The 14,491-nt window shown below is 58.6% G+C and overlaps 2 protein-coding genes across 2 annotated transcripts; one reads left to right on the top strand and one right to left on the bottom strand.

The window, feature by feature from the left end:
• The first annotated feature begins 275 nt into the window (after positions 1-275).
• On the top strand, positions 276-1,132 carry HDHD3 (haloacid dehalogenase like hydrolase domain containing 3). The gene has a single exon (XM_071574199.1). The coding sequence runs from the start codon at positions 276-278 to the stop codon at positions 981-983; it is 708 nt and encodes a 235-aa protein (XP_071430300.1). The 3' UTR covers positions 984-1,132.
• Positions 1,133-1,740: 608 nt separating this feature from the next.
• Positions 1,741-14,470, bottom strand: BSPRY (B-box and SPRY domain containing). Its single transcript, XM_071574331.1, has 6 exons — positions 14,405-14,470; positions 13,278-13,376; positions 10,960-11,190; positions 9,515-9,540; positions 8,337-8,461; positions 1,741-3,271 (listed from the first exon to the last, which is right to left on the bottom strand). Exons 1-6 carry the CDS (start codon positions 14,435-14,437, stop codon positions 2,745-2,747), a joined length of 1,041 nt encoding a protein of 346 aa, XP_071430432.1. The 5' UTR covers positions 14,438-14,470; the 3' UTR covers positions 1,741-2,744.
• Between the last annotated feature and the right edge of the window lie 21 nt (positions 14,471-14,491).

Raw genomic sequence — 14,491 nt, forward strand, 5'->3', positions numbered from 1 at the left:
TGGGGGGGGACCCGCGGTGACACCGAGAGCCCGCACACACCTTCCACGGGTCCCGCCCCACGAGTACCCGCACACCCACCCCGGGTGCAGCCCCGGCCGTGCCCCGCCCGCTGCAGTGCCCACGTGGGGATTGTCCCTCCCCGCCGTGTCCCCGCGCTGTCCCCCGAGGAGTCCCGAACCCCCCTGAGGGACAGCGGTGTTGACGAAGGGCCGGGGTGCCCCCCTGCTCTCGGCAGCACCTGCCCCTCTGGCCGTGCCCGCTGCCCTGCCCGGCCATGCTCCGGCTGCGCCTGCTGACCTGGGACGTGAAGGACACGCTGCTGCGGCTGCGGCAGCCCGTGGGGCTCAGCTACGCGGCAGCGGCGCGGGCACGGGGGCTGCGGGCACAGCCCGAGGCGCTGGACCGGGCGTTCCGGGAGGCGTACGGGGCCCAGAGCCGCCGCCTGCCCAACTACGGCCGCGGGCAGGGGCTCAGCTCCCGGCAGTGGTGGCTGGACGTGGTCAGACAGACCTTCGTGCTGGCGGGGGTGCCGGACGGGGCGGCGCTGGCCGAGCAGCTGTATCGCGACTATTGCGGCCCGCACACGTGGGAGGCGCTGCCCGGGGCCGCCGACACCCTGAGCCGCTGCCGCCAGCGCGGATTCCGCATGGGCGTCGTGTCCAACTTCGACAACCGGCTGGAAAGCATCCTCTCCGGCTGCGACCTGCGGCACCACTTCGACTTCGTGCTCACCTCCGAGGCCGCGGGCGCGGCCAAGCCGGACGGGAGGATCTTCGAGGAGGCGCTGCGGCTCGGCGGGGTCCCCCCGGAGCAGGCAGCCCACGTGGGCGATGACTACACCCGGGATTACCGGGCGGCCCGAGCCGTGGGCATGCACAGCTTCCTGCTCCGCACGGCCGGGCAGCAACCCGAGCCCGACGTGTCCCCCGAGCACGTCCTGCCCTCGCTCAGCCACCTCCTGATCCTGATCGAGAAGGGGTAGCCCCAGCTCGGAGGAGCCCGGCCCCCCACCGGCCCTGATGTGGATTTCCTGCTGCCAGGGGGGCTGGGAAAAGGTGGAGGGGAGCACAGGGAGCAGTGCTGGCTGCGGAGCAGGAGGGGTGTTCATGCAATAAAACATCTGACACCCGGTGGTGCTGCTGCCTTGTTTCATGGCTCTAAAAACACTATAGAGGGGGATCAGCAGCGCTGTCTTCCCCTTACGGGGCTGGGAATAGGTCACGGTCCAGAGGCTCAGAGAAAGCTGAGATTGAGGTTTATCCCTTCTCAGTCACCCTGGGGAGATCGAACATCCCCCGTGCAAGGGCTGGTTCTATCCCAGGGAAGGTCTGCCCAAATAGAGCACTTGGGACACCCATCCCAGGGAAGGTCTGTCAGCACAGAGCACCTGGGACCTGTCCTGGGGAAGGTCTGCCCAAACAGAACACTCAGGCTGCTCATCCCAGAGACGTTTGCCCAAACAGAGCACTCAGGACACCCCTACACACCTCGGTGTACCCCAACTTTGTGCCTCACCAGCCTCCCCCTTCCCAACAGCAGTGACCAGGAGGTGGCTGCAGCTCCCTCTGTGAGCTAAACAGTCTGGAGTTGGGTAATTTCACTTACAAAAGTCACCACTTAACAAACTTCACTGATTTGGGTATTGATAAATGAAGATGACAATTTTAACCCCCTTTCCTGCCCTGCTCCCTGGCTCAGCTCCAGGCCAGCACCTCTCCTTTCTCCCTGCCTGCCATCAGCTCCATGTGTTTGCACCACATTACATTCAAACCCCATCCCTTTGGTCATACTCAGGTTTGGTTTCTTTCTGCTGCTCTTTGCTTGCTCCCCTGCTGGACATGGGCCACAGTCCCCCAGGGGTGCCCCTGTCCCAGCAAGGGTCCCCCATGTGTGACAGCCCCCTGCACTGCAATGGGGCAGTTCCTCCCTAAAGTGTGTCCAGCTGGGTCCCAATCAGGGAATCACAGAACCATTTAGGTTGGAAAGACCTTTAAGATCGAGTCCAACCATTCCCCAGCACTCCCAAGGCCACCACTAACCCGTGTCCCCAAGTGCCACATCACATGCCTTTCAAACCCCTCCAAGGATGGTGACTCCACCACTGCCCTGGGCATCCTGTGCTAATGCCTGACCACACTTTTAGTGAAGAAATTTTCCCTAATATCCAACCTAACCCTCCTAGACCAGCTTGATGCTGTTTCCTCTTACCCTGTCACTTGTCACCTGGGAGAAGAGACCAACCCTTTCCTGACTCCACCCTCCTGTCAGGGAGTTGTAGAGCTGCTACATCCCTTCCCATGTGCCTCCTCCCTGCCATTTCTTCACAGAATCCCAGACTATTCTGACTTGGAAGGGAACCACAAGGATTATCAAGTCCAACTCTTAAGTCAATGGCCCACACAGGGGATTGAACCCATGACCTTGGCATTATTACAGCCAAGTTTTAACCAATACACACCTCTCACTGTTTCTCCCATTTTCTACAGCCCTCCACCAGGCTGGGAAGCTGCTCTTACTCAACAATTCACCCAAGAGCAGCTGGCCCAGCCAGGCATTTCCCGACCCTCACCCTGGCACGGCAGACACAGGAGGAGAGAGAAGCTGCTGTAAGACACGTGAAGAACAGCTGTAGTGTGAATGAAGGCAGGTGTTGTCTGAACACTGTACACAGCCCCCAGCCCTCCCTGGCCTCCTTCCCCCCAGGGCTCAGTGCAGAGCACACACAGTCACACACAGGCTCTGCTCATTGCACCAGGGAGATGCTCTGGTGTGCCACGGCAAAGACGGGATAGACAGGCTCCGAGAAGGTCTCCCTGTGGGCGAAGAGGATGGCACAGGAGTCGGGGTCGTAGAAAAGCACCTCTCCCCCTGCAAAGTCAAGCAGCACCCCGAGCTGGGCTGGGGCCTTGATGAGCTCCACGGGCTGGGGCTGCCCCGCGTGCAGGAACCGGAACTCCTTGTCGTAGCGCGAGAAGACCCAGGAGGCCGCGTTGAAGCCCAGGCGGCCCTCGTTGGCAGAGCCCTTCCTGGGCACGGAGCTGTAGCAGACCCCCAGCTTGTAGGCACAGCTCTGCTCCACGCCCACCTTCCAGGCACACACCCCCGAGTGGAAAGCTGCCGTGGCCAACGCGTTGGGCCAGTGGTCAAACCGCTCGGGGCAGTCCAAGTCCACCTTTGCTTTCTTGGGGCTGAAGGTCAGGGTTCTCTTGTCTTCTGACAGGCTGAGGTGGGGGCTGAGGGTTTTCTCATCGATGTGAATCTCCTGTGAGCCTGCAAGAGAAGGCACGTGGTGAGCACAGAGTTGGTAGTCCCCGTGTGAACCGCCTGAAGTGGTTTTGGTCATCAGAATCACAACCACAACCACCCTCTCCTTGTACATCACTCCTGGGGACACATCTGCTCCCCGGGGTGACAGTGCTTGGTGCCAGCACAGCAGCTCCACAGCTTCTCCTCTCAGGCATGGCCAGAACAAGGCAGAGACTTACCAAAGCCCAGACTCACCACACACCTCTCCACCCTTGCACTAGAGACCTGCAAAGTCTAAGATGCTGCTCACCTTACTCCGACCCTGGTCTGACTTCCCATAAAACAGAAATCAGCAAGTTCAGCTCCCACTTGCTTTTGGGAGAGACCCAAACCTCAGTTCCTGTGCCTTCCCACCCCCATGGTGGGTGAGCAGGACTTGGCTGCTCCTCCCCCAAGAGCCTGGCAAGGACAGGGCTGTGAGCAGAAAACCTGCACAGCCGGTAAAACAGGAACAGGAGGGATGGAGAGGGCTGGGCAGGGAAATCTCTTTCCTGCTATAAAGCCCCAGCTGCTCATCAACCCACCCTGAGGTGCTGGGAGCAGCAGGGGGAGGTGGCACCAGGCTTAGAGATGAGCATGGCCCTGGCTCAGTCTGGTTTTGCTGTGCAAGAAGGGTGAGCCAGGCTGGTTGGGGAACCCTGCACTCCCTGGGGGTCTGCACCACTTAGGACCAGGGAATCATTGGATCCTTAAGGTTGGAAAAGACCTCTAAGATCATTGTGCTATTCCCTGGCTGCACACCCCTCCCTGAGCCCCCTCAGTGGGTCTGCAGACCCCAGGGAGGGCTGAGTAACTGCACCACTGGGTCTCCCACTCCCTAAACTGGTGAAGCAGAGATAGGGCTGATGCCAAACTGACTCAGCTGCTCCCAGGGAGACACAGTTCCTGCCAGTGGGTGCCCGTCCTTGCCCTGCCTTCCCCCACCCTCACTTCATTCATTTTAAGTCTTAAACCACCACAGAAACAAGGCTGGAGCAGGTGAGTCAGTGGCTCTCCCAGCCCTGCCACCAGCTCTACCCTGTAACGCCTGAGTCGGCCAATGCCCAACCACCCTGTGCTCAGCATCCAGCACAGGGCAGGATGAGGCCCTAAGGAGCCAAACCACCACACTGCAACTTGAACAGGGTCCTCTCAGAGCCCAGGCAGCTCCAGGGCCCAGGTCAGCACCCCTCTGACAGCGAGCAGTGCCCAGAAGCAGCAGCAGCTCAGGCTGCACCTGCCCAAGTGCTCCCTGGCAGATGAACCCAGGCTGAATTATCCCTTGGCAGGGAAATGCCACACACACTTGCACGTTAGGTGGGAGCTATTGCAGGCAAGAGCAAGCCTAAAAGGGAGGTAAAACCAGCATCCCCTGCAGCTGGAGCTGCCAGCCCCAACTCCCTTGGTGATTTACATTCCCCAGCAGCAGCCAAACCCCGTGCTGTGCCCTCTGAAGCTCTGTGGCTGTGGCTGCCCATGCTGACTGTGTGCAGGTTGGCTTTCCAGGAAGCCAAAAGCTGCTCTGAATTCACAGAAAAGGGAGCAGTGCCAGACTTCATCTTCCTCTGACAGAAGGAGGAGACCAAACCTCTGCTTTGTAGCACACATCTAACCTAGGGCTGATTTCCAGTGCTCCTGGACAGGGGTGATCATCACAGGGAAACACCACTCCAGTGACACCCACAGTAGTGGAATTCCAGGGGAGCACCTGAGGGAGGGGGAGCACTGGCAGAGTAACAGCAGGGTAGTTCAGATCAGCACATTTTCCCCCCACACAGGTGTTTTGCCATGAATAAATCTGCCCTCTAGATTTTCCCATATATTCTGACAAACGATTCCATCAGGAATTCATCTCACCCTCCAATCTGCTTTCTCTGTGTGCTGTGTCCACCAGGGAGGCCCTGGGGGGTGAGGGATGCCAGATTCACACAGCTGACAGCTCTGCTAAGCACATACATGTTCACAGAATCATAGGATCAGAGAATGGATTGGGTTGGAAAAGACCTCCGAGACCACCAAGTCCAACCCTTGATCCAACCCCACTGTGATCACCAGCCCAGGGCACTCTGTGCCCTGGGCTGGTGATCACAGTAGGGTTGGATCAAGATGTGGTGGATTCTCCCTCAGTGCCACATCCAGAGAATCATAGAATGGATTGGGTTGGAAAAGACCTCTGAGATCATCAAGTCCAACCCTTGGTCCAACTCCAGTCCCTTTACCAGATCATGGCACTCAGTGCCACAGCCAAGCTCAGCTGAAAAACCTCCAGGGATGGGGAATCCACCCCCTCTCTGGGCAGCCCATTCCAATCCCTGAGCACTCTCTCTGCAAAGAATTCCTTTCTGATCTCCAATTTCCCCTGGCAGAGCTTGAGCCCATCCGTGCCCCCTTGTCCTGTTGCTGAGTGCCTGTTGGCTGCAGGGCATTTGACTGCTTTTAAAAATGCAAGTTCCCAGGAACAAGATTCCTCCTGAAACAATGCCAGGAGATTTACAGCACCTCTTGGTGTAAGGCAAAAGCTGCCAACCCCAAATGAAGTGAAACAGAAGTCTGGATGCCAAGTGAAGGCATCAAAGGAATCACGTTTATTTTTGAGAGTGAAATGGAGGCTCTTTTGCCTGCTGCTTTCCAAGTTTTTGAGAGGTTCAGAGCAAGCTGTCAAAGCTGGGAATTTCATGTTTTCAAGCAAATAAGCAAGACAGTCACCTGCTCAACTACCTTGGGGAGAAGGGACCTCAAAGTGACACATAATATTACTGTGCCTTAACAAGCTCAGACCACTGCAGTTAATATTAAATCTCTAAGGTTTGGTTCTGGGTGGACTGTGAACGAATGAGATCCATGAGGATCCAGCAGGCATCCTGTCCTAGTTCAGCAGGAGGGACCAGCTAACCCTGTGTGGTGGTGATCAAACCTGTGCATTCTACCCCCTCTATTCATTCCCCAAGGACAATGGGCCATTGGCAGCAGCTGCCCAGGGAGCCATTATCACCTTCACACCCAGCCTGAGGGGGGCGGAGCTGCCAATGGGCCATCAACAGCTCAACACCCCCTGGCTCCCAGAGTTAATCACCCATTGTGTGAGTCCCCGCCCAGGGGGAGGGACTGGGTGCTCCCTGAGGGTACATAAGGGGTGGGTAAGACCTCGGGAACTTCTTGTCGGATCCAGAGCAGCAGCAGGACCTTGACAGGAGGAGATCCCCACTCTCACCCAGACCACAGCCCTCACCTGCACCAACAGGTTTTTCTTTTCCTTTTGCTCTGGACTTGGGGGAGCCACAGGGGTCTCAGCACAAGGGCAAACAAACCCCCTTGGGTTTGTGCCCCAGGACACTGGGTTATACTGCTGGGGTTTTGTGAGTTGAAAGCAATTTCCCTTGTGTGTCAGTGTTGTTATTGTAATATTATTATTAAATTTTAGCTCTGACTTATGATCTCTCTCGTGGTGAGTTCATTTCCCCTGCTGGTTCACCTTTAAACCAGCACACATCCTAAGCATGCAATAATGACATGTTAAATGTAACCACACACTCAAAAAAACCCAAACAGAATGAAATTCCTGTGTAGTAAGTGCACTGGCACACCTACTGCAAGAATCAAATGCTTCAGAGACATTGCATTTCACAAGGGTGGTACAGGGAGAGAAATCCTTAACAAAAACATGTCACAACAAAGAGAATTAGGGAAAGGCTCCTCCTTGGCTTGATGGCTCGACTGATTCTTTCTGGAAGAAGTTCTTCATGGAAAGGGTGGTCAGGCATTGGAAGGGACTGCCCAGGGAGGTTTGGAGTGCCCACCCCTGGAGGTGCCCAAGGAAGGACTGGTCGTGGCACTCAGTGCCCTGGGTGAGGGGACAAGGTGGGCATTGGGCACAGGGTGGGCTCCAGGGGCTGGCAGGGCTTTGCCAACCTCAGTGACTCTGTGTGACACTGTCAATGCACCACTGCAAGAGCTGGCATAGAATCACAGACTGGCTTGGGTTGGAAGGGACCTTAAAGACCACCTAGTCCAAGCCCCTGCCATGGCAGGGACACCTCCATGACTGCCAACATCCAAAGATTCAAAAGTGGGAAATAAACCTCAAAGGAAGAACAACATCAGAGTTTGCAGCAGAAGAAACAGATGGTGGTGGTGCTTGGTAGGCACAGATTCTCAAGGTAAAGTCAAAACCACAGGAGCAATAAAAGGCCTTCTCCCTTGGAGAAGGGTCTGGAAACAGGAAAAAACTGAAAACAGCTCATCAGCAAAGCTAATACAAAAACTTTGGAAAAACCACCCCAGGGATTGTTCACAAAGCAACCTGTAAAGGATGTTGCCACCTCTGAGAAACAAAAACCACATTTGAAATGCTCTAATGATGGCCTGAAACTCGGAGTAAAAGCAAACATTTCACAGCCAGCCACCCAAGCGCATCACAGCCAGAAGAAAACTGTCTCTCTCTGCTCAACCTGTAAACCCATCCCCAGAGCCTGTCACTGGCCTGGCAAACACCTCCAGTGCAGCCTCAGCTGTACAGAGAGCTGGGCAGGAGCACAAACACCTCTAAAAACCACCAGCTCGTGCACAGCCACAGTCTCAGCGTTGACCAGAAAGCTGCTGCATCTACTCACTGCTCACTCCACTGGTCACAGACACCCCACAGGTGAGCTCACCCTCTCTTAAAATGCCCAGCAATGCACTGCTGAACACACTGAAGGGGAATTTCTGTCACAGAGACTCCCACAGCAGCACCAGCTTCGCTGCTGTCACCAAGCGACCCAGGAAACGGAAAAAGAAGCCACGTGAGGTGAAGCCACACAATCTTTTCAAACTCCAGTTCTCCTCTGAGCCACAACCTGCTTGGAGTCCCTTTTGTTCCCCCAAACCTCCCACAGCTGCTGCTGCTGCCCTGGCTGGGGGGCTCCAAGAAAGAAGCAGGGGCTGGGAGAGCAGAGGGGCAGGACACGGCACCAGGAAGTTTTGACCCAGCACGAGGGTGTTTGTTTGGGCAGAACATGAGTGAGTGTGCAGGAATCCCCAGGGCATGTGAGACCCGAGTGGGACAACTGACCTGTGAGGCAGCAGAGCACAGCAGAGGCCCACAGTCGATGCAGGAGTGGACTCTGAACACACGTCTGATTAAAGTTTAACTTCAGGGACTCCCGTGGCTCTAAGATTCCCTCCGCCACCTCTGTCCTAACAAAGGAAAACAAGAGTTATTTCAAAATACAACGATTTGCTGTGCTGGGAGGTGTTTATAAAGATCACTAGGAGGCATGGCAGAGGTTAAAGAGGAGCTCTGGCTGCAGAGAGGCCACAGTAGAGGTTTCTGAGACAGCTCTCAGGCTAAGTGATACTTTCGGTTGGCTTTGCTAACAGCGCCTTGTGAAAGGACTGCAGTGTTGTAAAACACGTCCCAGCAGCCGGAATCAACAGCTCGTCACTCAGCAGACACAGGGTAAATAAATGTGGCTGAGAGCAGCCATCAAGGTACAAAGGGAGCACAATGAACAGTGGGAGACTCAGATTTCCCTCTTTAGAACAGTTGGAGCACAGAGGGTGTGGCAGGAGCTGCCTTTCACCCAGCACAGCAAGACAGAGGGTTTGCTGGTTCCTGTGTCCTGCAGCACCCCCAGAACTCACGGCTGTGAGGAAAGGCTGGTGGGGATGTGCTGTGGCACGTTCCATACTCTGCAGGCACAAATTACCCCCATCAGCCCTCTGGGCAGTGCAGGGCAGCCAGGGCCAGCACACTTACAGGAGCCACAAAAGGCTGTGAAAACAGTCACTGAGTTGCCTCCTCAGGGAAGGGCAGCCCAGTGTCACCCATGGGGCTGTTGGGGACACTGAGGCTGTGCCAGCCACCCCCAGCACGGAGCATCCAGCATCCCACCAGCACCACCCCACCTCCTGCCCACCGCCAGGACAGGCCTGCTCCACCTCCCAGCGAGCCCCGTGGAGCTTTCTAAGGAGCTGGAGAAGTTCTCCTGTAAAACAAGGGCTCCTGATCTGGCTCTGCACATGGAGCATCTCCAGCTGTCAGGCTGCTCCATGCAGCACATGGAGCAGAGACAAGAGGCCACACTTGCATCTCTGCACCGTGTCCTTGTCCCCAGCAGAGGCAGCACGGGGGAGGACAGAGGTGTCACGGGGTGCCTGAGCCATGGCACACTGCACAGGAGCTGCAGGGAGGCAGGTGAGCCTGGAGCAGGGTGAGGGAAGGGAGCAGGAGCAGCCACAGGTACTGACCTCTCGAAGATCTCTCGCTCTGCATGCTGGGGACAAGGAGAGAAAGAGTCACCACAGCTGAAAAATCCACACATGAAATCCCAAACACAGCAAACCCAGGACCCAGGGAGCAGCGTTCTCCTTCCTGACCCAGGGAAACCACCCCTCACTCACCCCAGTGCCAGCCTTGGAGAGCAGGGGGAGCAGCCAACATCCATTTTCTTCAGCTGCAGCACTTCCCTCTCCCCAACTCATAAAATAAGTGGGAATGGCTCAGGGCAATACATCTTCTATATCCAGTTGTGGCACTGCCCTCCCTCTGCTCCCACTCCACTAAGGAATGCTGCAGGAACAACCTGTGCTTCCAGCAAACAACCCCAGGGCTTTCAGCAGTGGGGGAGGCTGCAGAGGAACTAAGCCAAGAGTCAGGTAACCTCGTGGTGGGTCCCACTTGTTTCTGTTCCTGCTGGTCACGGAGCATTCCCTAGATACAGTAAAGTGGTAGGAAAGTATCTGATCCCTGCTCAAATCCAAGCTGCAGGGCAGCTGCAGGCCTGTGGCAGGGCACGTGCTGATTCCTGAGAGACACAAGTACCAATACCAACATTCCAAGGTGGAGAACACATGACCTCTAATTCCTCTCCACTATGTGGCACAAGGGGCAAGGGAGGGTCTGACTGTTCTGTGCCACAGATCCTGCTCTCCAACCTCTGCTCTCTACGGTGCAGCCACAGCACAGCTCACTGAGGTGCTGGGGCTGGACAGAAACTGCTTTTCCCACCAAAGGAACATCTGCCCTCTCCATGGCAACTGGGCTCTGTTTTCCAATCAGAGCTGCTGTCCCTCTCCTCATAAATTTACATGTGGGAAGCAGAGGCTGAGCACGGTGGTGGGAGGTCAACCTGATCACTTCTACAGTGAGAGGAATCGCTTGGGTGAACTGAGACAACTCAACAACCAGAGGAGGAACTGAGGGAGGGGAAGCACAGGCTGCTCTTGACAGCAAATATCCCAAACGGAGCTATGCCAAACAGGGGGGACTTTCCAGAAGAGCTGCAGGTGCTCCCAAATCGGTTTTGATTCAAACTACACACTACACTAGAAAACTGGTGACACAACTAACTGCTGTAAGAGCAGCTCTGAATCCACAGCTCTCCTGGCTGTTTGGCCTAAGGGCAGCTGCAAGCCAAGAGTTTGGAGACCTAAGCCTGGACTTCACTGCAAGCAAGAGCAGGGTTGGGCAGGGCAGGTGCTGTAGGAACCACCAAGCAACAGGGGCTTGTCAGGACCACGTCAAGGAGATTCCTTGCATTAGACCTGCAGATGTAGGTCCTGTCCAGCTCTGCCTCCTTGCTGTCAGCGCAACAGCTGCTGAACACCATGTTTAAGTCCTATACCATCCAAGATAAGGAGTCCAGGTCCCCCCTGGGCTGACCAACCCTCCCTGCACAGGGGGCAGGACTCACCACCAGGCCCTGGTCATCCAGGTTGGTGATCATGTCCACCAGGTATGTCCGGAGGGCACCCAGCTTGTGCAGCGCCTCTGTCCAGTGCACCTGCTGGGTCAGGATGCTCTGGTGTGCCCGCTCCTCCTCGGCGTGCACCTTCTCCAGCAGCCGCTGCTCCTCGTTCTCACAGGCCTTGCCCACGAAGAGCAGCCGCTGGATCACCAGCTCCCGCGCCGCGCTGGCCGCGCTCTGCCGGGACAGGGACAGGGACAGCAGCCACATCAGCCCGGCTCCCGCGCAGCGCTGGCCGCGCTCTGCCGGGACAGGGACAGGGACAGCAGCCACATCAGCCCGGCTCCCGCGCCGCGCTGGCCGCGCTCTGCCGGGACAGGGACAGGGACAGCAGCCACATCAGCCCGGCTCCCGCGCAGCGCTGGCCGCGCTCTGCCGGGACAGGGACAGGGACAGGGACAGGGACAGCAGCCACATCAGCCTGGCTCCGGCCCCAGCACAGCCCCAGCTGCCCCTGCCAGCCCTCTAGGGGCTCAGCCAGCGGTGCTGCTCTGCTACCTGAGCCCAGGCCACAGCAACTGCTGTGATATAACCAAAGGCAAATGGGACAATCGGCTCAAACCCACCCACAGCCTCCTGTGACAACCTGTGAAGGACCAGAGTCCTGCCCCTCAGCAGATCCTCATGGTTTCACTGCTGGTGACACACATGAGAACAGGCTGATGGGCTGAGAGAGCTGGGACTACTCAGCCTGCAGAAGTCTCCAAGGAGACCTCAGAGCCTCTTCCAGAGCCTAAAGGGGCTCCAGGAGAGCTTGAGAGGGGCTTGGGACAAGGGCCTGGAGGGACAGGACAAGGGGAATGGCTTCTCACTGTCAGAGGGCAGGGATAGATGGGATATTGGGAAGGAATTCTTCCTGTGAGGGTGGGCAGGCCCTGGCCCAGGTTGCCCAAAGAAGCTGTGGCTGCCCCATCCCTGGGAGTGTCCAAGGCCAGGTTGGACAGGGCTTGGAGCAATCTGGGCTGGTGGGAGGTGTCCCTGCCCATGGGAGGGGGTTGGAACAAGATAAACTTTAAGGCCCCTTCTAACCCAAACCAGTCTGGGAGTCTGATTCTCTAACTGTCCTTTGCCCTCATCCTCTGGGACAACAAGGAACAAATGAAACCAGGAGTTGTTAAGACACCGATTCTAGTGGCGTGTTTGATTGCTGTACACTGACACCAAGAAATGTTCTGTCCATGCACGTTTTTTAGGCAGATGAGGCAGCAATCACACACAGCTGTGGGGCAGGAGGGGACAACTCCTGCACAGCAAGGAGCCCCCAGAGTTCAGCATCTCCACTGGGAATGGTGAGCAAGGGAGCACATGGGGCCAGCTGTGCCAGGAGAGGGGCAGGGACTCACCAGGACGGCCTGGTCCTTGGCAGGGGCCACAGGGACTCACCAGGACGGCCTGGTCCTTGGCAGAGGGGCAGGGACTCACCAGGACAGCCTGGTCCTTGGCAGAGGGGCAGGGACTCACCAGGACAGCCTGGTCCTTGGCAGGGGGCACAGGAGAGGGGCAGGGACTCAGCAGGACAGCCTGGTCCTTGGCAGGGAGCACAGGAGAGGGACAGGGACTCACCAGGACAGCCTGGTCCTTGGTAGGGGGCACAGGGACTCACCAGGACAGCCTGGTCCTTGGCAGGGAGCACAGGAGAGGGACAGGGACTCACCAGGATGGCCTGGTCCTTGGCAGAGGGGCAGGGACTCACCAGGACGGCCTGGTCTTTGGCAGAGGGGCAGGGACTCACCAGGACAGCCTGGTCCTTGGCAGGGAGCACAGGAGAGGGACAGGGACTCACCAGGATGGCCTGGTCCTTGGCAGAGGGGCAGGGACTCACCAGGACAGCCTGGTCCTTGGCAGGGAGCACAGGAGAGGGACAGGGACTCACCAGGACAGCCTGGTCCTTGGTAGGGGGCACAGGGACTCACCAGGACAGCCTGGTCCTTGGCAGGGAGCACAGGAGAGGGACAGGGACTCACCAGGATGGCCTGGTCCTTGGCAGAGGGACAGGGACTCACCAGGATGGCCTGGTCCTTGGCAGAGGGGCAGGGACTCACCAGGACAGCCTGGTCCTTGGCAGGGAGCACAGGAGAGGAGCAGGGACTCACCAGGACAGCCTGGTCCTTGGCAGAGAGCACAGGAGAGGGACAGGGACTCACCAGGGCAGCCTGGTCCTTGGCAGGGGGCACAGGGACTCACCAGGACGGCCTGGTCCTTGGCAGGGGGCACAGGGACTCACCAGGACAGCCTGGTCCTTGGCAGGGGGCACAGGGACTCACCAGGACAGCCTGGTCCTTGGCAGGCAGCACCTCATCCACGTGCCGGGCGATGGCCGCGCTCTGCAGCTGGAGCTGCTCACACCTGTCCACGAGCTTATCCTGGCACACAGAGCAGGGGGTGGTGGATATGGACCTAGACAGGGCCACAACACCCCGAGCCCCCGACCAGGCTGACCCCACCCAGCCCCACAACTGTGGGGGCCCTCCTGCACCACCCCACAGTGAGCCCTTCCCCACAGGAGATCCCTCCCATGGCCTCCCACACCACCCAGGGCCCCACACCCAGCAAGGCACCTGAAAGAGAGCCCCTTCCCCAGGGGGGACCCCTCACCCAGCCCTACACCCACCAGGGCCCCCCACAGAGCCCCATCCCCACAGCAGACCCCCCTGCGCAGACCCGCACACCCCAGAGGCCACACAGAGAACCCACCTCCCTGTGGGGACCACCTGCATGGCCCCAAACCCTGCCAGGGACCCCCAAGGTCCCACACTCTCCATGGGCCCCGAGAGTCCCACACCCCCCCCGGGGCACCCACGCACCCCACCAGGGTCCACATCCCATCCACATCCCACCGTTCCTATCCGGGACCCCCACATTCCATCAGGGATTCCTGTGGCCCAACACCCCTCCAGGGGCCCCCACATCCCCCCAGAGACCCCTCAGTGCCCCACACCCCTCAGGGACCCCCCATAGCTCGTCCGGGACTCCCACACCCCCAGGAGACCCCCACACACTGCCAGGGACCCCCACACCTCCCAGGGACCCCCACACCCCTCCAGGGTCCCCAAACCTCCCATGGGACTCCCATGGCCCACCAGGGACTCTCAGGGTCCCACACCCCGTCCGGGACCCTCAGACCCTCTGTGGGACCCACACACACCCCCAGGAACCCCCATACACCCCGAGGGACCCCCACACACACCCAGGCACCCCACAGCCCCCGCTCCCCGGCCCGCCCCGCCGGGACTCCCCAGACCCACACGCGGCCCCTCCGCCCGTCCCGTCCCTCCGGCCCCGGCTCGCTCAGCGCCGGCTCGCCCCGGGGGGCAGCGGGGCCGGGGTCGGGCCGGGGTCGGGCCGGGATCGGGATGGGGATGGGGATAAGGGCCGGGGTCCCCCCGCTCACCCGCAGCCGCTCGGGCCCGCCCCGCCGGGCCATGCTGTGCCCGCACCTGCCGCGGGGGCGGCACCGCCCGGCCGAGATCGGCACTGC

This window comes from Pithys albifrons, chromosome 20 (assembly GCF_047495875.1).
Source record: "Pithys albifrons albifrons isolate INPA30051 chromosome 20, PitAlb_v1, whole genome shotgun sequence".
In the NCBI taxonomy this organism is placed as follows: Eukaryota; Metazoa; Chordata; class Aves; order Passeriformes; family Thamnophilidae; genus Pithys; species Pithys albifrons.

What these genes read in the sequence shown, in the direction of transcription:
- BSPRY (XM_071574331.1), bottom strand. Translation starts at nt 14,437, where the DNA reads ATGGCCCGGCGGGGCGGGCCCGAGCGGCTGCGG. An exon ending in CCAAGGACCAGGCTGTCCTG is followed by an intron (nt 11,191 to 13,277) that starts GTGAGTCCCTGT and finishes CTGTCCCGGCAG; the next exon opens with AGCGCGGCCAGCGCGGCGCG. An exon ending in TGTGCTCTGCTGCCTCACAG is followed by an intron (nt 3,272 to 8,336) that starts GTCAGTTGTCCC and finishes CTTCTCTTGCAG; the next exon opens with GCTCACAGGAGATTCACATC.
- HDHD3 (XM_071574199.1), top strand. Translation starts at nt 276, where the DNA reads ATGCTCCGGCTGCGCCTGCTGACCTGGGACGTGAAGGACACGCTGCTG.